At 43.2% G+C, this 26,659-nt stretch overlaps 1 protein-coding gene across 2 annotated transcripts; it reads right to left on the bottom strand.

The window, feature by feature from the left end:
- Positions 1–6,883: 6,883 nt before the first annotated feature.
- Positions 6,884–26,596, bottom strand: TMEM43 (transmembrane protein 43). Of its 2 annotated transcripts, none has more exons than XM_061618421.1 (12): positions 26,336–26,596; positions 24,106–24,255; positions 20,573–20,707; positions 19,340–19,434; positions 16,375–16,424; positions 15,490–15,559; positions 15,039–15,109; positions 14,657–14,778; positions 14,031–14,105; positions 13,709–13,810; positions 11,695–11,812; positions 6,884–10,014 (listed from the first exon to the last, which is right to left on the bottom strand). In XM_061618421.1, the coding sequence occupies exons 1-12, from the start codon at positions 26,345–26,347 to the stop codon at positions 9,812–9,814; spliced, it is 1,203 nt and encodes a 400-aa protein (XP_061474405.1). In that variant the 5' UTR covers positions 26,348–26,596; the 3' UTR covers positions 6,884–9,811. The 2 variants fall into 2 exon arrangements, with proteins under 2 accessions (XP_061474405.1, XP_061474406.1); XM_061618422.1 differs by lacking the exon at positions 26,336–26,596 and adding an exon at positions 25,962–26,100.
- Between the last annotated feature and the right edge of the window lie 63 nt (positions 26,597–26,659).

Genomic DNA, 26,659 nt, shown 5'->3' with positions numbered 1-26,659 from the left:
TTCTTTCCATAGATGACTTTTGGCGGGTGCTCCATGCTACAAGCACCTGCTTCACATTTCTTCGACGCTGCCATAGTTCACTCCACCAAGTTGCAGGAGGCTGCATTCCTATAGCCCAGGAGTGGCTAGTCTGTGGTCCTCCAGATGTTGTTGGACTACAGCTTCCATCATCCCTGATCAATAGCCATCAGCTAGGCTGATGGAATTTGGTTACCATCCAGCATCTAAAGAGTTACAGGTTTCCCATCCCTGATTTAAATTAGGGCTTGGGCCAGAAGGTGCACTTGTACCTGACTTTCTAAGGAACCCATAAAAGGTAAAATCCCATGTTGCACCTCCCTGCTCCACAAAGTATCCGATACAGCACAAGAAATAACAGAAGCCTGGTGTGCATGTGGAAATACATGAGTCCTTTCTGAATCCTAGCCATTACATCTGACTTGGGGAAACCTGCTGTTTGTATTGGCAATTATGGGCTTTAGTTCAAAGGTTTCTCTGCAATAAATGGTAGAAACAACTGTACAGGAGAAATGCAGTTTTGAGAGTGCAAATTTTTAGTCTTTTTTGCCAGAAGAACTGGTCAGAATATATGTAAAAGAAATATGCTCCCCCACTTTCCTTAGAAACTCCCTCCTTTTATTTATTTATTTAAAATATTTCTATCCCGCCTTTCTACCCTATAATAGGGCACTCAGGGCAGCTTACAAAAATAAAAATCAAACACCTTCAAGAGCATGTTCACATCCCCCCACCTCCAGATCTGAAGATTATTGCAGAGCCCCCTTCCTGTCAATCTAGTTTCTAGCTTGTATTAGGTATAAGGCAAAGTTCTGGAGCTATATATATAGATGGCGTAAGCTGAATTTATATACCCAAGTCTCTTGCTATATAACAGCTTAACAATATACATGGTAAATTAAAATTATTTTGAGAAACTTCCTAGCTGCAAGTATTTATTATTTTATTTATACCCCGCCCTTCCTTCCAGCAGGAGCCCACAGCGGCATGAGTATGATGGGCACTAGAGTGAGCTGGCTCAAGGAAGTTGTGCATTCTCTTCCTTTAGAGCAGAGGTAGTCCCATTTTCCTTGAACATTGGCCATAACTGGTGGGTGTGATGAGAGCTGGAGTCCAACAACCGATGGAGGACCGGACACCATGGTGACTGTCCTATGTTCTGGAAAGGTGGCATAATGCAATGTATGGCTTCATACTGAGTTCTCAAGCAACTGTTTAGTCACACCAAGGGAACTTACAAGAATGCCTTCGGTTAATAGGACTATTTCAAGACATAAGCTCCACGAGCTAGAGGGAGCCCCAGCTGACAAAGCGTCAAGGCGAGTTAAGCAGCAGAGCGAAAAGAAGGTAAGTAGCTCCCATTTATTCCATTATTTAATTAAAACAGCTCAGAGAAATAAGCAATAAGGGCAGCCTAAGGTCACCCTGAGCTAGGAGCCAAATCCTGAAAGAACCTATATCTTAGGAGACAGATCCTAGGAGAAGGAAGCCTATAGAAAGCTAGTGTTCAACACCACCCTAGCAGGAAAGCTTCAGGGAACACTGTAAATAAGGCTAAATTCCAGTCGGAGAGAAGGGGAAAAAGGAAACTCCACCGATACATACAGGGAGAGAGTCAGCTCAGTCCTTGCTAAAAAGGGCAGCTTCAGCCTTCCTGAAACACAACCACAAGCTCTGTTTCCCTAGGTTAAAGAAAGGTCAGGCTCTTCTAGGTGGGAAAACAACAAACACAAAAGACTTGCCTGGAAGGCGCAGCCCCTTGCTGAGATTAAAAGCAGCCAAAAGCTTAAACGGCCCCGCCCCTCGCTCAGGAAGGAAGCCTGAGAGAATCCTAAAGAGTTAAGCCCCAGCTGATAGTTGAGCCATCAGCCTCAAGTAACACATCATTGGCTGGCAGCAGTAGCTGGGAGGAACCAGCCACACATATAAAGTCAGAGCACCTAGCGAGGGAGCCTGCTCCACGAGCTAGAGGGAGCCCCAGCTGACGAAGTGTCAAGGCGAGTTAAGCAGCAGAGCGAGTTCGGCAGCAGGGCGAGGAGGCCAGGGCCCCCCACTCTGCCCTTCTGTTCCCTGACCTCAACTAAACCACAGTCTCCAACCTATTGATGTAATAAACCTCAAACAAAACTATGCAGGTAAGAAGCCAGCAGGCATGTGGGGGCTTTCCAGTGTTTTGCACAGCCTGCAGCATGTACGACTATCTGCCTGTTGGACAGCAGTCGTGGGTGTGCTCTCGGTGCAATGAGCTCCTGGCTCTCCGGGAACGACTTCATTTCCTTGAGGCCAAGGTGGCAGATCTGGAAAAGTTGAGAGAGGCAGAGAGGTGTGTGGAGGAGGCCTTCAGGGACGTTATAGTTGTGTCCCACTCCAACGATGATAACTCTCCTGCTATCATGGAGAACGATGGTCTCGGCGAAGGAGAGCATCCAGCTGAGGAAGAGGGAAACGATCCCTTAGAAGGGACCCATTCCTTGGGGGATGAGCAGCTATCCTCTCGTGCCGAGGATATATCTCCAGGGGGTGGAGGGATCCTTGTAGTGGGTGATTCGATCATTAGGAACATAGACAGTGGGGTGTGTGATGGGCATGTAGACCGCAAGGTGTTTTGCCTGCCTGGTGCGAAGGTTGCGGATATCGCCCATCGTTTAGATAGTTTGGTAGACAGTGCTGGGGAGGAGTCAGTGGTCGTGGTGCACGTTGGCACCAACGACATGGGGAAATGCAGCCGTGAGGTCCTGGAAGCAAAATTTAGGTTGCTAGGTAGGATGCTGAAAGCCAGGACCTCCAAGGTGGCTTTCTCTGAAATGCTACCAGTTCCACGCGCAGGACCAGCCAGACAGGCCCAGCTTCGCAGTCTCAATGCATGGATGAGACGATGGTGTCGGGTGGAAGGGTTCGGATTTGTTAGGCACTGGGGAACATTTTGGGACAAGCCGGGCCTGTACAAAAGGGACAGGCTCCACTTGAACCAGAATGGAACCAGACTGCTGGCACTTAAAATTAAAAAGGTAGCAGAGCAGCTTTTAAACTGACTGAGGGGGGAAACCCGACAGGAGCTGAGAAAGGTCCGGTTTGGAATAAACCTCCCCCCTGGGATAAAAACCAAAGAAATGATGAAATTTTAAAAGGGGTAGGCCTAGAAGTAGGCATTGTGAGAGCAGGGGCACAGGATATAAATTCAGAAGAGCAAAATTACCACAGGCCAAACCACAAGTGCCAAAGACACTTGAAGAGAGACACTGCTTACAAGTGCCTGTACGCTAATGCTAGGAGCCTCCGAACCAAGATGGGAGAACTGGAGTGCTTGGTCTTAGAGGAGAGCATTGATATAGTGAGCATAACGGAGACCTGGTGGAATGGAGAAAACCAGTGGGATACGGTTATCCCTGGATATAAACTATATCGGAAGGACAGGGAAGGACGTATTGGTGGCGGAGTCGCTCTATACGTGAAAGAAGGCATTGAATCCAGCAAGCTGGAAACCCCAAAAGAGGCAGACTCCTCCACAGAATCGTTGTGGGTGGTGACACCATGCCCCAGGAGGGACTTAATACTGGGAACGATCTATCGTCCCCCTGATCAAAATGCTCAGGGAGACCTTGAGATGAGATATGAAATTGAGGAAGCATCCAAACTAGGAAATGTGGTAGTAATGGGTGACTTCAACTACCCGGACATAGACTGGCCGCATATGTGTTCCAGTCATGACAAAGAAGGAAAGTTTCTAGATATTCTAAATGACTATGCCCTAGACCAGTTGGTCATGGAACCGACCAGAGGGACGGCAACCCTGGACTTAATCCTCAGTGGGGACCGGGACCTGGTGCGAGATGTAAGTGTTGTTGAACCGATTGGGAGCAGTGACCACAGTGCTATTAAATTAAACATACATGTAACTGGCCAATTGCCAAGAAAATCCAACACGGTCACATTTGACTTCAAAAGAGGAAACTTCACAAAAATGAGGGGATTGGTAAAAAGAAAGCTGAAAAACAAAGTCCAGAGGGTCACATCACTCAAAAATGCTTGGAAGTTGTTTAAAAACACTATATTAGAAGCTCAACTGGAGTGCATACCGCAGATCAGAAAAGGTACCGCCAGGGCCAAGAAGATGCCAGCATGGTTAACGAGCAAAGTCAAGGAAGCTCTTAGAGGCAAAAAGTCTTCCTTCAGAAAATGGAAGTCTTGTCCGAATGAAGAAAATAAAAAAGAACACAAACTCTGGCAAAAGAAATGCAAGAAGACAATAAGGGATGCTAAAAAAGAATTTGAGGAGCACATTGCTAAGAACATAAAAACCAACAACAAAAAATTCTATAAATACATTCAAAGCAGGAGACCATCTAGGGAGGCGATTGGACCCTTGGATGATAAGGGAGTCCAAGGTGTACTAAAGAATGATAAGGAGATTGCAGAGAAGCTAAATGAATTCTTTGCATCTGTCTTCACAATGGAAGATATAGGGCAGATCCCTGAACCTGAACTAACATTTGCAGGAAGGGATTCTGAGGAACTGAGACAAATAGTGGTAACGAGAGAGGAAGTTCTAGGCTTAATGGACAATATAAAAACTGACAGATCACCAGGCCCGGATGGCATCCACCTGAGAGTTCTCAAAGAACTCAAATGTGAAATTGTTGATCTGCTAACTAAAATATGTAACTTGTCCCTCGGGTCCTCCTCTGTGCCTGAGGACTGGAAAGTGGCAAATGTAACGCCAATCTTCAAAAAGGGATCCAGAGGGGATCCCGGAAATTACAGGCCAGTTAGCTTAACTTCTGTCCCTGGAAAACTGGTAGAAAGTATTATTAAAGCTAGATTAACTAAGCACATAGAAGAACAAGCCTTGCTAAAGCAGAGCCAGCATGGCTTCTGCAAGGGAAAGTCCTGTCTCAGTAACCTATTAGAATTCTTTGAGAGTGTCAACAAGCATACAGATAGAGGTGATCCAGTGGACATAGTGTACTTAGACTTTCAAAAAGCGTTTGACAAGGTACCTCACCAAAGACTTCTGAGGAAGCTTAGCAGTCATGGAATAAGAGGAGAGGTCCTCTTGTGGATAAGGAATTGGTTAAGAAGCAGAAAGCAGAGAGTAGGAATGAACGGACAGTTCTCCCAATGGAGGGCTGTAGAAAGTGGAGTCCCTCAAGGATCGGTATTGGGACCTATACTTTTCAACTTGTTCATTAATGACCTAGAATTAGGAGTGAGCAGTGAAGTGGCCAAGTTTGCTGACGACACTAAATTGTTCAGGGTTGTTAAAACAAAAAGGGATTGTGAAGAGCTCCAAAAAGATCTCTCCAAACTGAGTGAATGGGCGGAAAAATGGCAAATGCAATTCAATATAAACAAGTGTAAAATTATGCATATTGGAGCAAAAAATCTGAATTTCACATATACGCTCATGGGGTCTGAACTGGCGGTGACCGACCAGGAGAGAGACCTCAGGGTTGTAGTGGACAGCACGATGAAAATGTCGACCCAGTGTGTGGCAGCTGTGAAAAAGGCAAATTCCATGCTAGCGATAATTAGGAAAGGTATTGAAAATAAAACAGCCGATATCATAATGCTGTTGTATAAATCTATGGTGCGGCCGCATTTGGAATACTGTGTACAGTTCTGGTCGCCTCATCTCAAAAAGGATATTATAGAGTTGGAAAAGGTTCAGAAGAGGGCAACCAGAATGATCAAGGGGATGGAGCGACTCCCTTACGAGGAAAGGTTGCAGCATTTGGGGCTTTTTAGTTTAGAGAAAAGGCGGGTCAGAGGAGACATGATAGAAGTGTATAAAATTATGCATGGCATTGAGAAAGTGGATAGAGAAAAGTTCTTCTCCCTCTCTCATAATACTAGAACTTGTGGACATTCAAAGAAGCTGAATGTTGGAAGATTCAGGACAGACAAAAGGAAGTACTTCTTTACTCAGCGCATAATTAAACTATGGAATTTGCTCCCACAAGATGCAGTAATGGCCACCAGCTTGGACGGCTTTAAAAGAAGATTAGACAAATTCATGGAGGACAGGGCTATCAATGGCTACTAGCCATGATGGCTGTGCTCTGCCACCCTAGTCAGAGGCAGCATGCTTCTGAAAACCAGTTGCCAGAAGCCTCAGGAGGGGAGAGTGTTCTTGCACTCTGGTCCTGCTTGCGGGCTTCCCCCAGGCACCTGGTTGGCCACTGTGAGAACAGGATGCTGGACTAGATGGGCCACTGGCCTGATCCGGCAGGCTCTTCTTATGTTCTTATGTTCATACTAGTTTTCATTTAAAAAACTATCATAGTTGTAGGCACAAATTCAAAATGTGTAAAAAACCCCTACATTTAGTGACATACAATATACACCCTACCTATCGTAGGGCCTTTTGGGGTTATACTAAATCACCTAAAAGATCCACAAGACAGCATAATTAAGACATCAAACTGGCAGGTGAGAGTAAAGAGAATGAGATGAAATGTGGAGATCAAAAGCAGAAGGATAAAAATTGACTAGATACAAAATTATTTAAGTTTTAATTGCTGCCAAATGAAGAGTAGGGTCCACTGGAGAAGGAAGAAGTATCCTTACTATGAACTTCAAATAGAAAAATACATTGAACATTTTTCCTTTCATAATCAAAGCCCTGGCACCTGTGTTATGAAACAGTTGCATTGTGATTATTAATTTATAGGAAACCAAGTTTTTAAGAGAAGTGGTACAGCAGCTGAATCAGTTTTGTGGCTGGCTAGGATAACCAATGCCAGTTTTCTGCTCACTGCAAGCAGAGCTTAAGTTACCATACCACATTCATGTAATTCTGCTCTTACTAGTTCACTGAATAGGCATCCTTAACATTGAACTCTGGTTTAAAAAGAAAATCACACAGTTCCACTCTTGAAGGTTTTATTCAGAGAATATAAAAATCTGACACTTCCACACACAAAAAACCCACAACGCAATAATTTCAAAAGTTGCTACTGTAAAGTATACAAATACAGTTTGGAATTTGCCCTCTTAGCTTAAAAAAATACAGGCATAATACTTCTTCCATACTAGTGTCTAGCACACAGTCGATGCAATAACAAAATGTTAAACAGTGCCATCACAAGCTTCTTAAGCAGCAGATGGTATCCATTCCTCTTTGTCTGGACTGTGTTGAAATGTTGAGATCATCTATCTATTCCACCAGTGACCAGACTATGTGATCCAGGGACTCCATGCCCAGCAGTAGTCAAACTCCAAGAATAGGACTGTATTAATCTGGACAATATTAAGAGCCATCATCCACTTTCCAGAATGTCTCTCATGTGGTAATCACCATGAGGAATTTAACAACAATGTGATTAACTCCTAGTAATGACCCAGGGGGAAAAAAACCCTAAAATCACTGAAGAAAAACTGAGGTTTAAGTGTATGTAGCCTACCCTCTATTTCGAACTACAATGGGATGCAGCAGGATAAAAGGCATGGATACAAATCAGTAGCTGTACCCTACAGAGGTTTCTATGTAGAAATATCCCTGTCAACCTTACATAAATTATTGTTGCTAGTAATTACTGTTTACATAATGTACCTTTCAGTAAAAGTAACATATTCACCTGCTTAAATGCAAGACAGACCATATCCTCAGGCTGTTGCTTTAGCTTTGGTTTTAAGTCATAATTTCCCAATCAAGTCATTAAAAGTGATACATGTATTTTTGTAAATAGAGTCGGTTCGTCCTGTTAAGAATGACCACAGGTACAAATCCAACCGAGGTCATGCACCACCTACCAGTTTGGTGTGACTTTGAAATAAAGTGAATGCGAACAAGACAAAGCTCTAGGTACTCAGTGATAACAGTAGAAGAAAAAGGATCAATAAACACTTTAACATGGCCAAGAGGGGGCCATTTCACCCCTTGCATCATATTTAAGCTCCTACACCAAACCTTACTTAAAATACTCGGGAAAAGCACCCAAGGATTAAAAGTAGAATAGCACGGAGCAAGTTAAATGAGATAAAACAGTTGCATGCATTTAAAAATATATAACCTACAGTCAGCAGAGATAAATGAGAAAAAGGCAGAATAAAAAACTATAATGATTTACACACTGTTTTCAAAGCCTGATCTGGTCCTCATCAAGACTACATACCACCTATCCTTCCTTTATGAGGGCTGGCAGATATTTTAATCAAACTGCAAAGGCAGCTTCGTGCTTAATGTCAGGTGTGATGTTCCTATATTAATGTATATATGGTAAGTGTTGGTTGTTTAGAAGATACATGGTAAGTGGAGTGAAAGAGGAGGGGGAGTGAATGGGCAGTAGAATGCTAGATGATTGGCTGAGTGTTTAAAATGGCTGAACGTATAAAAGGAAGAGTGAGAGTGGAATCTGGGGGGAGAAGAGAAAGAGTGGGTTGTTTGGTGGGTTTGAGAGAGTGGTTTGCCAGGAGAGAGTGGAGAAGGAGGGGGGTGGAGTTCAGATTAGTATTGAGTAAAACCATATGCTTATGTGTCTTAAGAAGAAATCTTGTTAATCTTGTTAGCTTTGTTATCTTTAATAAATACTTAATTTGGTTTACCAAAGGCCTAATCCTTGGCTGGGGTTTCACAGACCAGAAGGGAGGGTAAGGTAATGACCAAGTCTGAAGGGAAACTGTAACAAATGGTGGCAGCAGTGAAGAGAATAACAATACCAGTATTCAGAGTCTCTGGTAATACTAGTATTAGGACGTGACTGGTGGTTGCCTAGCAGGGGGATCTGTTGAGATCTGTGCTAGAGCGGGGAGAGAAACAATAAAAAAGGACAGTCCGGACTGGTGGAGTCCCTGGTGGTGCCTAGTGACAGGCAGTAGCCACGCGCAGGTAGGAACCTGACAGGGAGAGCCAGGGAAGGGTGTCACATCAGGCATTGTCGGAAGGCAGAGCTGGGGTCCCAATCCCGGGGAGCTGGATCCCGGAGAGTTGGGAGAAGAGTATTCGGATGGATGGCAGAGGGAAGGGGGAGGAACTTCCCCCCTTTGGAGCGAAGACGAAACAGAGGAACTGCCAGTGATAAGGTCACTTAGCAACGGGGAGCCTGAGCCCTCCCTGGACATTCTCACGCCTCCCCCTCTTTCAGGCTCAGAGCAAGAGGGGAAAGAGGGAGGGCTGCTCACAGCCGAAAAGCAGGGAGGCAGTTTACCATCAGCCCCTCCCCTATCCCCCATCCTGGAATCGGAAACTTCAGAAGAGGAGGGGGTGATGCTTCCCCCCTCACCGCGCACACGCAGACAGCTGAAAAGACAGGAGAGAAGGGGGGGAAGGCGGGCAGTACCTGAGGGGCAGTTAAGGAGGAGCGAAAGATTGCGCGCCCGTTTGGCCCCTTCTTAAAGAACAGGCGGGAAGAAGTCCCTTGCTCTGTCAACTTTCTCCCAATGCCGCAGGACCTGTATCCCTGTATTGCTTCATGAGAAAATGCAGTCTTTGTTTGGACATTACCCTAATAAAACACGAATTAACTACAGCCGTTGGTCTGGTTCCTGAGTCACATCCTGGGCCTGACAGGCATGCAAAAAAAATCTTTCATTTATTTCTACCGTTATGCTTCCATCAACTTCTTATAAAAGACAAATTGGGACACTTGCAATTTTTCCACTTGGTTACGTACTAAAAACTGTACAAATGTTTTGCATCTAGGTCCATCGTGGAATTCTCTGCTGTCTGATTGCCATGTAAAGGAGTTTTTGTTTTGTAAAAGAATACACACAATGGTAATAGTTGAGAAGCTCTGGATGTCTCACGACTGCACAGGGATTCAGGTGCGCACCCTGAGGCACATTCTTCATGCTGTCACAGCTGCTTCTTGGGTGGAACCCGGGACCTTGCAATCACTATGGGAACTGCAGCCAGCAGGGCAATCAGTCCTGCCCAAAGAGGCCGGTAGAACAGCCAGCCCACTGAAATGGTCAGTAGGGACAGAGAAGTGGCTAAACAAAAGGCAAATGCTTTCAGGCCGATGTTAACCAGGTCCCGGAGTACTGGAAACCAATCCACTGTAGTGGGAAAGAAAAATTAAAGAAGAAATGAAGCAGTGACACACTTGTGAAAAATCAGCTACAAGTGTGCTTTAAATCTAATCCAGCATCCACTGAAATTCTTCTTCCACATATCACCACCATTACATCAGTAAAGGGTCAGGTTTTGCCTACTCTGAGCATTGAAGAGCCACAGAGGATGGAATATTAACGGTACGAAAGTTGTAGAGATCAAAGTCCAACACTCCACATAGCCACAGAGTAAGCCTGGGCTTGTCATCATTTCTCAGCCTATCCTACTTCACAGAGAGGGTAAACTGGAAATATCCCATACTGTATGTGCCACTCTGAGGTCCTTAGAGGAAAAGGTGGAATACAAATGTATAAAATAGCTTCCAGTAGTTTGGAAATCTGATCTGACAGGTGGCATCACACTAGGTATGGTCCCATATGAAGCCACCACCTTGCTAGAGCTAAACAGGTCTGTGTCTGGTAAATGCCTGGATGAATGACCACCTGTATGCTGCTCCATGCTGGAAGAAAGGCAGGATATAAATGTAAAATAAATAAGGTGGCAATCCCTAACCATGTCTCACTCAAAAGTCCTATTGAACTTGTACTGGCCCGTGGTCAAGTTCAGCAGCTATATCAGCAGAATAGCTGCCTGTAGGCAAGCAGGGCTTGTATCCCCCCCCCCAGCCTTAGTTCTCTCTAGTTTAGCATTCAGCATCTAAGCATGCAGGAAGATGGGTCAAGGGACGGTCAATGTATAGCTCAGAGCCACCTGGGGTCTAATCTGGGGTTCCTAACAGGCAAAGCTCTGATGCTGTGCGAAGAGTGTCTGTGTGATGCTGGGAAGGTGCCTTGTTAACCAGATAGTGTAGACCTTCGGGCAGTTAATGCCTTGCCAGGCAATCAGAGGCTTTGCTTATCAGCTATTGTTATGCTGTATGATCCTGGGAAAGAGCCCCATCATTGAAGGGCTATGTTGGGAAAGCTATGACTTAATCCTTTGTAGTAATTACTGTGCTGTAAACATGTATCCTATAAGAAGGGTTCTTGGCTGCTCGGTTCGGTTTTTAGTGTAGTCCATGTTCGTGCACAGCCTGGCAGCCTGTTCCACTTTATGGGGTGCACCTGCGGGTTGAAAGTCACCCAATAAACTTTGTCTCCTTTTAAGTAAACCTGCGTCTCAGTCTGCCTTACTCATCTCTTTGGTACCTTGGAAATCTGAATGCCCAGGAAGGGGGCGTACAGAACTCAACAGGTGTTACTCCCACATAAGTGGGGTTAGGACTGCAGCCTAGGACATTCACCCACTTTACAAAGGAAGAAAGCAAAACCTTGGGGAAACTGTCTCAAAAAGGATTCTGCAGAAGAGGTGGAACTAGACATATTTTTTGCTGCTTGGAACATGGCTTCCATTCACTTCTATAAGAGTTTCAGTAAAGTTCCTTGTCCACATGGTTTACAGGGGCATGCCCTTACTGTGGCTCTACACTGAAACAAATAACTACAAAGCACAGGAAGGGGAGAACTGAACTGCATTTCCTCAGTTAATGTTCAAGTCATGGAGCAGCATTATAGATTTTATAATGACAGAATTTCCTATTACTGAGGTTGCCTGGATCCAAGAAATAACAACAACGATGACAACAGTTTTACAAATCGACTCAGGCTTCCATCAACAAAACTTACCCAGGGTGTAAAAAATTCTGGTCATAAGGCCAATGCCTACAAACATAGACAACCATCCAGCTGCACGTAGGCCCCAAGTCTTCATGCTGTTGCCCTCGTGTTCTTTTTGGAACACCTCCTAAAATATGTTCAGTATTCTGTGAGTACACCCGATCACATGCCTAAGCATCCTATAAGATCCAACTCTGCAATGTCTACATACCACTCTTTTGACATTCTTATTAGTAAGTCAATGGATGCAATGCTAGACCCTAGGTTAGCATTACATGCATTGAGTGTTATGCCCATATGCAGCCTATATAAAGCTACACACACACACTTTTTATACCCCTTGTAATATTCAGCAGTGGTTGAAGCAAGCCAAACTCAACTGACTTTTTTTCTTTAAAAAAGCAGCAGCAACAGCAAATTGCTAAATTACATCATTGCATTTTTGGCTCAAGGCATGAAATAATCCTTGAGTGGAATCATGCTGACCAAGTATGTAAAGGACTCTCCCACCCAGCTGTATCTAGCGTAGCCTTCCTCAATGCGGTGCCCTCCAAATGCTTTAGAGCAGCCTTTCCCAACCAGGGTGCCTCCAGATGCTGGACCACAATCCCCACCTTTCCTGACCATTGGCAATGCTGGCTGAGGCTGATGGGAGTTGTGGTCCAACAACATCTGGTGGCCCACTAGTTGGGAAAGGCTGCTTTAGACTATAACCTCCTTCAACCTCAGCCAGTGCTGTATTGGCTCGGGCTGCTGGTAGGTGTAGTCCAAAGCATTTGGAGGGCACCACATTGCAGAAGGCTGATCCAACCACACACGCACATTTGTCTTTCACAAATGGCATTCGGCAGTGGTTTCTTGCTCCTCTTAAGGACTTAATGAAAGTATGATACTGAAAAAAATGTGAGAAACAACCATGGGGTGGGGAGGAGTGGAGAGAGGAGGATGAAACATATTGCTGGAATAGAAGGCAAAGGTATAACACCATTCAGAATATACAAATCAGAAAGTCACAGAGATATTAGTGTAACCACCTCGACAAAGTCACATCTCACTATTAAAAGTAGCCAATTAATATTTTTTTAAAAAACTGGTGTATGCATCTTTTTAAAGTAAAGTAAGAGAACATTCCAGTTTGGATAGTGTATCACCTCACATCTATAAACAACCTCTCTTCCCAAAACATAACTCTGAAAGTTTGTTAAGCCTAGAAGATCTTCTCTGCATTTTGAATAAACTATTCTCCAATTCTCCCAACACTTCCTGTGCTTTGACTTATCAAAGTGTTGCTGCTGCAAGTCATCCCTGTGATGAAAAGAGGATTCCAGCTTGGTCAAGAGACCAAGGAGCAGCCATAGGCAAATGACCTGCATTCCTGTGACATACCTACTCCTTTGGTACCCTACCCTCCTGACAGCCAAACTTCTCTTTTCTTATTCCACCAATGATGGTTGACACATCCTCACCTGGAAACCATGCCTAGACATTTAAAAGGTCCAAAACAGCAAGAGAGGAAGCAGTTACTGGACCTTCTGTCCTGTTGCTCCTATGGTTCCTTTGTTTGACATGTAGGATGTCCGGTGTGCCTTTGCCCATGCAATTTGATTTCAAACATATGGGCAAAAGGAAACACACTCATCTGACATCATAGCGACATCAGATGACTGACATGTAGATGGTCCTACCCACTTGTTAGAATGGCCCGCAGAGACCGAGGAAGGTCAGGATGTGGCCAGCCACCCCAGTTTCCCACCTCTGAGCTTAGTATTGTATGTATGGTAGTGGCTCTTCAGGGTTTCAGACAACAGTCTTTCTCAGTCCTATCTGGAGTTGTCAGGGATTGGTCCCGGAACCTTTTGCATGCAAATCACGTGCTCTACCACTGAACTACTGCTCTTCCAAGACGCACAGTCCCAGGAGAACAGGAGCAGAAAATTAGGTTTTTCTTCATATCTTGCTTATGTAGACAAGGAGAAAGCAATTATTTCCATAATTTCTCCTATATACTGTCTATAACTCTTACCTCTGCAGAGAGCTCATCAGGATAGAGAATCTGCAAGACATCCCCAGATTTGGTTTGGTATGACACTAATTGGTCCCCGTGTTGACGAGCAACTACTGTCACCTGAAAAAAATGGCAGATGTAAAAATGTACGAGTCTTGAAGAGCCTTGCATGTTAACATTTATTTATATGGAAGCATTATTCCTTCATACAGGGAGAGAAAGCATAAGATTAGCCTGCTGGATCAGGCCAGTGGCCCATGTAGTCCAGCATCCAGTTGCCCATGGGAAACCCACAAGCAGGACCCAAGTGCAAAGACAGGCAGGGGCATGGAACATTTACCCTATCTGCTGGTCCCAGGTGGGGCAGGTTTTCACTCAAACCTGCATAGAAGAATGAAACACGAAGATCTCCTACCTGAAAGTGAGAGAAACAAACAAGTAAAGGTATTGGCAGTAGAAGCTTCCCAGTGGAGATATTAGAGATGTAGGCTTTCTACATTATCTGTGCTCACGCTATTCCTATTCTTTAAATGCGGTTCCCAAGCAACACTCTTCATTTTCCAGAACTTTGGACTCAGTACACCTCGATCCATACAAGTGGTGAATTGTTTCATTTGCAGCAAACTGGAGATGTGGGTACAGTGCAATCCTATATATACAAGCTCAATGAGTCTTATTAGGTAAGTGAGTACAGGATTGAAGCCTAAACCTGCAAGCGTATAAGACAGAGGTGGGAACCTGTGGTCCTCCAGATGTTGTTGGACTTCCAACTCCTATCAGGCCTGGTCAGTGTGGCCAATGATCAGGGATGATGGGAGCTGTGGTTCAACATCTGTAGGGCCACCCCTGGTATAAGACAAGGCAAACAGTATATACAATAAAATTGCAGCTATGGGGAGTGGGGGAGAAGGGAATACGGTTTTGAGTTACTTTATTTTTTAATTGTTATTGCCATTAGTTTCTTACTTCTGGACGTCGAGGATTCTCACTGTGAAAGAAGTAATTCCCTGAACGGATCACATCAGCATGGGGATCTTCCAGTTTTGACAAGCTCAACTGTTTGAAGTTATCAATCTTCTCAACAAGACCTAAGAAATAATAAAGCATTTATTCCGCTATGTACATTAGTATAAGATATGTAACTACAAGGACCCATGCAGACATTCTGGTTTTGTCTTCATGAGGTCCCTGCTCTGAAGGGACATAGATGGAACTGGAAACTTAAGATTGGAAAAGTTAAAGTGTCATTCTATACATTTTTCCAAAATTTACCCAGTGTGGAATGATCTTAAAGCAATTTAAAAATGAAAAGAGAACAGCTTAATTTAACCAAAACTAAAACTCTTACCTTTGGAAAGAAAGAACCTGCCCACTTGGACATCAGGAGCAATTGCAGTGAAAGATTCAACAGCCATGGCACTGCATGGACAAAAACATTTGCTAGATGAATTTCAGCATAGTAGGCATAAAAGGTATACAAAGAGTAAGTAAAGATTTCTAGCCATGTAACACAGCAAAGGTATACTCCTGAATTCCCAAGTAAAGCAACTGGCATGTAAGCATGCCATCTCAGAACACCGTACTCAAGTGCAATTGCTAAGTGATTCACATTGCCATCCCATCCTGGTTCTGAAATAGCTAACAGTATCAAATTCGGGATTAAGTGAATCAAAAAGGAAACTTTTTGCAGGGTACTCCATATTCAGAAATCATGAGATCAGCGCTGGAAGAGCCAGAATCCATTCCTATGCCTTTCATAATAGCCAAGGCTTTCAGGAGTGGGGAAACATGGGACTTACCTAGGGTTTTTATGACCAATTTCTCGATCAAAATTTCTACTGTTCACAACTTCCGATTTCCATTCAGTATCTAAGAGAGAAGCAAGAAAGGTTACAGAAAGAGACACCAAGTCTCTTATCATAATTTTTCTCCCTCAGTTTCTACATATAGTGCACCCATTGACAGGTACTTAAGGTGCCTAAGGAACAGCTTTAGAATATATGCCATGGAAGCACAGGACTCAGCTGAGAGGTGTATGGGATGGGTGGGGGATTTGAACAAAACAAGACCTTGACAGCTGAAGATGTGATGTTAGAACAAGCCAATAAAATACAGAAAAAGGGGGCCAAATCTCACCCAGTTTTAGAGGGCAGGTACTGGACACCTTCAATTTACTACTCATTTGATTTCCTGAATAGTAGACCTGCTAACTGTGATTTTTGAGCACTGAAGGTAATGGTGGCATAACTTGCATGTCACTCGTGTGGATGCAGGTATTCTTGCTGAAAGGTGTAATAGTTTTCAGCCACCTTCCACATGCTGTATCTTTGCAGCTAACCAAGCTGGATAAGCCCACGTATTCCATTCTGAGCTCCTTAAATGACATGAAGAGTACCAGCACATAAACAGTGCCATAAACTTCATTTTTAATTCATAATGCTGAAGGTTAAGGTTGCTATCTTTTTCCTGTCACAGCTTGTGTGCCGTCAAACAGCTGCATGATAGAGAGAAATTCAATAGGGGCAGGTCTCACAATGACTTGTTGCTATAACATACCAGAGCTTCCCCCAGTCTGGAGTTGAGAAAAGGGATGGCGAGAGCTGCCTCTGATGAATTTCTGCCTAAGTAGATGCTTGAATGCACAGGGTTACAGTCAGTGCCAGTCCTAGTATTAGTCAACTTACTATACGAATATCTGGTTTCCTTCTTCACTTCCCCATTCTCTTCATATTCTCTATAAAAAGCAAAGGGGGGGAGAAAAGTACAACAAAGTGCAGTCCATGAGAAGTCTATATTTCACACAGCTTTATGATGTATGCGTGACAGAACAAAAGTTAGCCAATGCCAGCATAACATTTTAACTCATCAGGTGAAATTTGTCTCCAACAGAAAGTTGATCAAACAGTGCTGCTTCTGTGGGATAAGGGAAAGCTCTGTTTAGATCAGGGATAGGCAAGGTGGTGCCCTCCAGGATGTTGCTGGACAACAACTTCCATCATCCCTGACCATTATATAAAATAGAAAAATCACCAAATACCCACCCATCACACTTGGATATACGTTCATGAGCTGCATTTATGCTCTCCCCACAGATGCAGATACATCTATGCAAGCAGTCACCCATTCTATACATTATGGCAGGGATGGGGAACCTTTGGCCCTCCAGATGTTGTTGGCTTTGACTCCCATCTAGAGATGTAAAATTTCCAGAAATTCTGAAGCCATGGGGGGGAAACAATTTTTTTTCCAGGAAAAAACGGACATTTTCAGAAAAATTGAAAATGCAGTATTAGCACTTTTTACAGATTGAAAGTCACTTTGTGACTTCAGGAACATCAAATGTAATTATGTACAAATTGGTTTGGCATAAAATGATCACATCTGGTATATTAAAAGTACATTTTATTCAAACAATTATTATAAATTGAATTTACTTTGTAAAAATTTTTACTTTTTTTGGTAACAAATGGATCTACAAGATCCTGAATTGTAAGGGACACCTGAACTGTAAGGAACCTCTTTCGTTTTGCCAGTTTATGAGGAGCAGGCAAAAAACAATTAAAAAAAACAGAAGAAACCATCAGCATTAATAACAAAGAAAATTATTTGTGTCTCCGCTAATCCTCCATAGTATCAAGCAGACATAAAGCATCCATTCCCATAAAAAGAACTGAGAAAAAAAAGGGGGGGGACCAAGATTCAATGAAACATTTTATTCATCATGCTAAATTCATCCATAACCCATTTTTTTCTTCATTTTTTTCAATTTTTCAGAAAAAAACAAAAAAGGCTTTGGAAAAAAACAGGAAAAAACTGTTGTTGTTTTTCAAATTTTCCCGGTTTTTTTCCGGGCCTTCACATCTCTCCTCTCATCAACCCCAGCCAGCTTGGCCAATGGTCAGGGATGATGGGAGCTGGAGTCCAACAACATTAGAAGGGCCACAGGTTCCCTGTCCCTGCATTATGGCTACCATGTGCAGCAGCTGCCATGTGGAGGCTGTTTCAAGCAACTTCTACCAAGGTGACCTATCTTACAAAGTTTATCAAAGGAAAGAAATGGGGGCTGGGAACGTATGACCGCTGTATATGTGGAGCTGTGTGCTCTTTGCAGGAATGTATGTACGTAGTTCACAGAAGCAGTAATGCTGGAGAGGCCAGAGGGGCAAGCGGGAAGAAGACTAAAGGGCAGCATAGCTAAGTAAGCACCAGACCAAGAAGGATGAAGCCAAAGGAAGGACAGATGGAAGACACAGGGGCCTGCAGGAAATAGGGACAAGAGAGACAAGGAAACAAGAGGCCTAGTAAAAGAGGGGAGATGATGGAGGAAAGCCTAAATAGGGCCTAGGGATAGGAGGGGCTGTGTTTTACGGGTAGGGGGAGAGAGTAGACAGGCAAGGGAGCTTTGGAGGCCAGAAAAGAGTGGGGCACAGAGAGCAGAGACAAATGTCACACAGAGATTAGAAGGAACCTCCTAAACCCTCAGGTACAGGCCTCTAGTCAATTCAGAATGAACAAAACATGGGCTTCAAATTTCAGGTACAGATATATGAAGCTGCCTAATACCAAGTCACATCACTAATCCGTCAAGCCCACTGTTGTCTACTTTGCCAGCGGCTCTCCAATATCTCAGGCAGAGGGCTCTCCTAAGCTTTGCTACTAAAGACGCTTACTCTTCAGACCCTGGAGATACCAGGGATTAAACCTGGGACTTTGTGCATGCATAGCCTGTGTTCCATCACTGGGAACACTTCTGGGGTGCCACTTAGTTTTTATCATCGTATTAAACTGCAGTAACAACCAAAACCAGTGGTTCTCAAACTGACAGATGGGCTCTTTTTTCCAAAGACCATGTTTCATAGCACTTTTGCCATGTTCATTATGTACTAAGGTTGCCATTATTGAAAAGAGATAACTGGAAGCTAACTGGACTCAAATTAATGATTTAGCAAAGTGGTCATTTGAGAAAAACAAAACAATTCTGAAGTTTAGAAGAACAGAACATTATTATTAGAATGTAAAAACACTTGGACTTGAAACCTCAGTTTAAAGTGAAGCACACTCAGAATACCCATTTTCATAGATGACCAGACAAACTCCTCCCACACCGTAATTTATTTTTGAATCCTGGGGACTTGCTTGTTTCAAAACCTTTATGACAGACTCACTTATCAATAAACTGCGCTCAGATTTGGTGTGACAAAGGAATTTGGAGCATTAGGCAAAATGCCATGCCACTCGGTTATTGTCTATTTTGGTACAAAACTCACCCAAGGCAAAGTAAGGAGAGAAGTTGGAAGCATGACAACCAGTGGTAATTTTTTTCCTACAGCTCAGTGTCTCATACTTTCCACTCGAGAAGCCAACTATAAACAAGTGACTCATTGTTCTGTCTTCATTCTTTATAGCTTTGAATAATCAATCATCTTAAGATATATATATATATATGTTACACACACATATATATACATACACATATACACTCAGAGAACACCAAATGACAAGACATAGCCAAATCATTGTTACAGACCCCAAGGGTTGAGTAATGAAACAAATCAGAACAAAAAAACTACAGAAAAAGCTAAGGATGAACACTAACCCCTGCCACACATGTACACCATGGCAGAGAAAAGAATAATATGTACATCTTACTTGGAATCTTCATACTCCACCCACTGATACATCTCCACATGACGCTTGAGCTTGACTGCCCGGATAGAAAGTCCATAGCTGGGATCATACAAAGGCTAGCAAATGTAGAGAAAGTTGAAATCAGTAGATCTCTATTTTACAAAGACTTTCCTAGGATTAGGTCAGGTGAAGAGATAGAGAAGCCAAAGACACTATTTAAATCTGGGTTGCAGGGGCATGTCTACCTACTTGTTAGGTATTGGCCCTGTTGAATCAGGTTCAGACACAGAAACCTACTTCAGTTAGGTCTTGCAAAGCCTTCTGCACACGGCTCTGCAAACCTCCTTTCAGCTGAGCCAGGTTGATGTCTGCCCACATCTGACATCATATATAGTTGTAGGGCAGGTGGGCATGGCTTGGCTAAATGGGGAGGCCTAGCGGGCCTGCGTAGGCCCATGAGTCAGAGGTTCCCCACTCCTGCCTTAGTGGAATGATGCTATGGCATAATTACATTGTAATGTGTGGTCCTATAAGGTTCTTAGCTAAGGGCTCTTCTGTATCTCTACCATGATTTAACATCTGTAAAAGCTCAGGACTGGAGCTGACTTGTCATGCTAGTAGCTGAGCTCTGAAAATATCAACGATGTGCTTCCAAACATGTTCAGGGTGCCCTTCCTTCACCACTGAGTCACCAAAGGTAGTTTCCTACTGAGAAAGGTTCTGAGTCATTGGACAAGGCATGTGCCAAAGTATTGTTCTGAGAAATTAACCTCTGGACTCTGCCCCCTAAAGCATTTGGGAGCAATGCATGCAGAAAACACAGAATACCAAGAATTATAACTGTTGCAGCATTCTGCATACCAGATGTTCACTCTACAATAAACCTTTGATTCCATTTGAAGTTGCAGATTCTCAAAAGCACATTAAAAATTAGGATGGGATGAAACAAACAAGTACGAGGCTTCTAAACATATGGAACAACCAAAGCAGCACATATTTTTAGAACTGCAGTGTGAAAGGAAAAAACCTACTAGTTATTCTATTATTTTTAAGCAACATTTATATATTTCTTGATTATTTAAAAAAGGCCACTAAGTGGGTTTTTGTTTCCCTTTAAGACACATTAAAATTATTTTAAAAACACAGTAAAAGCAAGTAATTAAAAACACTTTAAAAACAGCAGTAAATTGAAAAGATATTAACATCTGTGTGTCTGGACAGGGTTGCCATTTTATGTGAAGCCACTTTATTTACCTTTGAGGTTCCAAGGGCACCAGAAAGATGCACTAGTTTCCTTTCATTCTCTTGTAATACATTCTGGATGTTGTCGAGAGAGATCACTAGAGAAAGTCCCTCTTCGAGAGAGCAGGCTGTCTTCAAAGCTCGCCCCTACAGACAAATAAGAAGGGTGGGAGGGGGAACAGTACACTTTCAGGCAACAAGAGGTCAGTGGAACATTGTGCTAAAGTCAGCATACAGAAAAGCCTTATAGCAGAAATGGGGAACCTTCTAGGGGTGGCATCCCAGCGGTGGGCAGAGCCAGATGCAAAAGCTGGCATAGCAATGGATGCGATTCTTTTCTTTGTCTAGTGAGCTACATTCTAGCCGGGCAACAACCAGAGGTTTCTATACATAACCCCAACATCCCCAAATATCTACATCCACCAGCCAGGCAAGCAAAAGGCAACTTCACATTTCTAAGACACATTCCAGCCAAACAAAAGCATTTGGGGAGAGCATGAAGCTGAGGCGGTGAGGGTGAGTGCCTAGACAGGTGGGGCTGTGTTCTGGGCAGAATCCTGGATGGCCACATTTGGTCCCTGGGCCTGAGTTTCTGCACCCCTGCCTCATTTGTTGTTATGTGCCTTCAAGTTGATTATGCTCACTATTTTGTGCCATTTTGATTGGACCTAATACAATTATTGCCCAGCTGTGGATTTTGGAGTTTTGCCTTATAGGGCAACAGAGTTGGCTTTGCTCATTTTGATTGCAAAACATTTGACCATTAAAACAGCATATGAGCTTGATAAGTCACCTTAACAAACTATTGTGCTGATGCATAGTCAAAGGCATAAAGAAAGTGATAGTTTAATACATTTTTATTAAGTATAGGCCTCTGCTTCTATGGATTCTGTCTCAGTCACTGTGGCATTGTCTAATGTGGAGATGGTGAATGATGTGCTAAAGACATAGTGAGATCCCTTGGATCACTAGAAGCTTCCTTGTTGTTGTTGTTATGTGCCTTCAAGTCGATTACAACTTATGGCGACCCTATGAATCAGTGACCTCCAAAAGCATCTCTTATAAACCACCCACTTAAGATCTTGTAAGTTCAGGTCTGTGGCTTCCTTTATGGAATCAGTCCTCTTTTTCTACTGTTTTTCCCAGCATTATTATCTTTTCTAATGAATCATGTCTTCTCATGTGTCCAGATACAGAGGAAGACTGAAGTATTTTAGCTGTAGAGCAATCCAGAATTACTTGGTCTTTCATACGTAAATCATTTAATCCTGCTAAAAGTAGTAACACTCACTGAAGTCATCTGTAGATTACATTCTGAGTTTTTGAGATACCAACATGTGAAGTTCTGGAGACAAATACGAACACTTATCACAATTGTACTAGTGCAAAATAATTAAGTTAGGGCTATAAACACTTTGGAGGAGACTTCAGTCTTCTAAAAATTCTTCGAAAGATAACTTTCCACTGTTGGTCATTATGTGAGCATATGCTAGGACTACCCTTCATAATCCAGATATTAGCATACCCTGGTTGCACATTTAGTGAAAGCACACAGAGGGACTTACAGAGCAATCCATTGGTGAGGAAGAGCCATAGCTCAGTGGTACAGTGCATGCAGAAGGTCGCAGGCTCAATCCTCGGCATCTCCAGGTAGGGCTGAGAAAGAACCCTGTCTGAAATCCTGGCAAGCTGCTGCCAGTCAGGGTAGACAATACTGAGCTAGATTAGCCATTGTTCTGACTCATTACAAGACACCTTCCTATGTTCCTAACAGTCAAATACGACAGTTGGAAGCAACAACAGAAGAAAGCAAAGTGGCAACATCAGTCCATTTGCTTGACAAGCACCATTCACCAATGCATCAACTACCAATCTCTTGTTAACCTTTGTAGGCATTGCAGCTAAGAAAAGATTTATAGCTGTGATCACAGAAATGAATTAAACCATCTGCAAGCAGCAGTGCATAACCCTGAGGGGGATTCGTCTGCTCCGTTTATTCAACCAAAGAACCTGTTGTGATTCCAAGTGAAGCAGGCCAGGGGTGGGGGACAAATAACTTAGGTTTTTTTAAGTGCAAGGATAGCAGAATCATTTTTTTTTTTGGCACAAGGGTTCCCTGAACTAGATTCTGAGACTGGGCAACAGGACATATCTGAGCGATTTCCCATCAGATGGGAAAATTCAGTGTGATTGTGCTGATGAATACAGTTGAATGCTGCAACAACCCTTCATAAGCTTGATGAAAGTCATGAAAGCACAAAGGCTGAGAGAGGTTTGTTCAGTTCTCCTCAACACTTCAATAATAAAGGTTTGGGGTGGCCACCTAATCATTCATAAGAACATAAGAAGAGCCTGCTGGATCAGGCCAGTGGCCCATGTAGTTTGGCATCCTGTTCATATAATTGCACACCATAAATATTTTGAATGAGAAGCATCTTTTTTTAATGTTCCAACAGTAGATGTCTGTCATGGGTGCAAAACAAATGCGTAAGGAGGGGAGCAACTTCACCAATGCACAATGTCCATGGGCTGCATCCATATTTTTTCCACCAAAAATGTCATCTCCATCTCAATTTGATGTGTATCAATAAGGTGTAAACCACCCAGAGGACTTAGCTGTATGGGCAAAAAAAAATTAAAACACCACCCACTTGTATGTACCCCACATCCTCGAGCACATCCCACACAGAAAACATTGCAAGGGAAGAGGAGAAAGGTGGCTTCAAAGGAGAACCAACCATCAAAGTTTTCTTTTTGAGGTCTACCTGCCTCGCTTACCCAGTGCCCAGTCTAGTGAAGTTTACTGGTTAACAAAAAGCAGGGCTTAACCATTACTTCTTATAGGAACATAGAAAGCTGCCTTATACCAAGTCAGACCATTGGTCCATCTAGCTCAGTATTGTCCACACTGATATGGGCAATGGCTTTTCAAGGTTTCAGACAGGGAGTCTCTCCCAGACCTACCTGGAGATGCCAGGGATTGAACCTGAGGCCTTCTGCATGCAAAGCAGATGCTCTGCCACCAAACTATAGTCCCTTTCCAATGCAAGGAACAAACTTGCCTTAAGCACTCAAAGTAGTTAAAATAGCAATCTAGGGCCTTTCCAACAGCGGATCTACTTGTGGGAAAGTATACCAGTCTGCCTTTGAAGCTTGTTTGTCCTGGAAATAAATTGTGTGAAGTGCAGTCAGAGCCAGCCCAAGACATTTTGCTGCATGAGGGAGAAAAACAAATGGCACCACACTTTTCCCCCAAGTCAAGGTGCATAGTACCAAAGGTCAAGTTAATATGGCATCTTAGACAGAAAATACAAAACACTCCATGGGAGTACAAATATAGTAAATATGAATTAAATAAATTAACAATTTGTGGCCCTTACGTGATACCTACAATCAGCTGCCTGAGGCAGCCACCTCCCTCTGCCCAACAGTAGGGCTGGCCCTGAGTGTGTCAAGGGTGGCATTGAAAGAGTCTTAATATTTTAGACCCTTGAATTATAAGAAAAAACACCAAAATATCATTCCATTCCCCCTGCCCCACTTACCTCATTGGTAAAAAGAATGTAGAAGGAAAGTGCAAATGTGGCAAGTCCAATGACCATCCCTCCAGAAGTCTCACTGAGGCGCTCCAGAAACCCAGGCTTTTGTTCTGTTGTGATTTTAACATGTTCTTTCTTGCTACCCATGTCAGAGAACTGTTAACGAGGAACAAAAAGGAAAGACAGAGTTTTCCACCATGGCATGATCGTAACACCCAAAACAGAAAACAGCTGCCTGACACCACCCCCAACAAAGTGTAATCTAGATAGACGCTGTGCCATGTGTCTAACACCCAGTACTCAACACTTTGGCCTCTATGCATAAAGGAACAAGTCAAGCCTAGGTGGACCTCAACCTAAGTGTCAGACACACAATGCCTTCCATGCATCACCACCAGCACAGAACGATGCTTCTCAGCCAGGTGAATGCATGAAGCCGCCCATTTTCATCACAGTTAAAGATCTGAGATGCAAGAATCTAAAGAAGTATGGCAATGCTTTGTTTTTTTAAAAAGAAAGGTTAAGGAGGAATAAAGAAACATGGAATATTCAAATTAAAAATTCTACACCATTCACAGAAGCTGCTTCTCAACATATACTAGGTCTAGGAAAATGGAAATGGACTGCCTTCAAGTTGATCCCGACTAATGGCGACCCTATGAATAGGGTTTTCATGGTAAGCGGTATTCAGAGGGGGTTTACCATTGCCTCCCTCTGAGGCTAAGAGGCAGTAACTGGCCTAAGGTCACCCTGTGAGCTTCATGGCTGTGTGGGGATTTGAACCCTGGTCTCCCAGGTCGTAGTCCACCACGCAGGACTAAATAACACAATTTAAGAATAGCGTTAAGAAGAGGCTCAGAAGAATTATAAGCTGCTCACGTTTAAACAGATCTCAGGGTGTGTCTACTTAAATATTTTCTACAGTTACAAACTTGCTTTTCGAGCCAAGCATTGATGCACACTTTTCCCCCACACCAATCTGCAAAGAACCTGTGTACAGGCCCACACACACATGCTACTGTAGCTAACTTCTGCTTGTGTTATAACAGGATAGAAGTTAAAACAGGATCATGCCTAAATAATTGGTTTTGAAGAAATTATATCAGAATATAGTTGGTAGAAACCAAATGAAAAGTCCATGAAAAACTATCATTGCTCCAAGCTCCCCAGTTCTGCTCAGGGGATGAAACTTAACTACCCCACTCAGTTTATACATACTCTGCCTCATGTTGCCACTGCGCTGGAGTAACTCTCATTGAACATAATGGGACTTAATTCTGAATAGACATTCATAGGATTGCACTGTGTGTTTCACATGAAGTTCAGTCTGCAGGCTTAATTTTCAGGTCCCAGCTGTGCCTCTTTTCAGTAATATTTGCCAATTTTGCCAACCTATCTTGTTGAAGATCTTGGTTTTTTAAAAAATGTTTTAAGTTTTTTCAGATGTTTATTGACTGCAGCCTATTGCCTTTTTATTACATGAACTATTGTACCCAGCTGTGTAGTTTTAACAGCACAGTCTATTCAGAAGGAAGCCCAATTAAGGAACTGTGACAGAATGTTGTTAATGTGGACTCTCCCCTGCGTTTTGTGTCCACACATTTATAAACACTATTAGCGTGGGGCAGAAAGTTGAAAGTGAAGTGAGTCACTTTTTAAACTGGACATATACTGTAGCCAAAATAAGCTGTATGTTTGTGCTTGTATACACTGGAAACCAAAAGGCCATATTTAAACACTGTAAGTGACAACATCCTGAAACAATTCACAAGCAGACGCCCTTTTCCAAGGGAATAGCCGTGCTAGCTGCTAGTAGCTACAGAAAGGCACACAGTAACCCCATACAATATATACTAACTTACAGCACATAATCTTTGAGAAGCTTCAATATTTCCTCAGTAATATCAGGGGCAGAGGGAAAAAAAGGTTCCTCTCCAGCCATTTAAAGCTTAAACGTACTTATTATTATCTTCTCAGTTGATTATCATGAGTGTAATAAAACAGGGCTGTTTCCTGCAACGCTCATACTGACTAATCAGGTAATTTCACGCAACCTGATTCTATACATGTTTACTCAGAAGTAAAGCTCACTGTGTTCAAGGAGGCTAACTCCCTCCCAAATCAGTGTGCACAGGATCGCAGTCCGAGTACGCCAGAATACTTTCCGTGCTTTTTTATCCTGACCTTAGAGAAACTAGAATCCCAGGGCCACAAGGAAAGAGAAGCGCACACTTACACTTCGCGACATTTTGAGCTTCTGAGACTCCAAACTCCACCGAGAGATTCTCGAAGTGAAAGGAAAAAAGCGGAATGCGAATCCTTATGGGTCTGATGCACGCATTCCGCCTCACCCAACAGGGATTAAGCTGTCACTCCACGAAGAGAACTGAGCAAAGCAGAGCCCCACCCCTCCGTTGCCAGGGAGAAAGCGCCACCCTGCCTAAACTCGCGCTCTACTTCTATCTTTCCAAAGATCCTGCACAGGAATGCAGGGGGTTGAGAGCATCCATGGAGCATGCTGGGAAATGTAGTTTATTCTCCGCAAAGCATTGCTGGGAAT

Source organism: Rhineura floridana, chromosome 3 (assembly GCF_030035675.1).
Source record: "Rhineura floridana isolate rRhiFlo1 chromosome 3, rRhiFlo1.hap2, whole genome shotgun sequence".
In the NCBI taxonomy this organism is placed as follows: Eukaryota; Metazoa; Chordata; class Lepidosauria; order Squamata; family Rhineuridae; genus Rhineura; species Rhineura floridana.
This window is presented reverse-complemented; position numbering and strand designations above follow the sequence as displayed.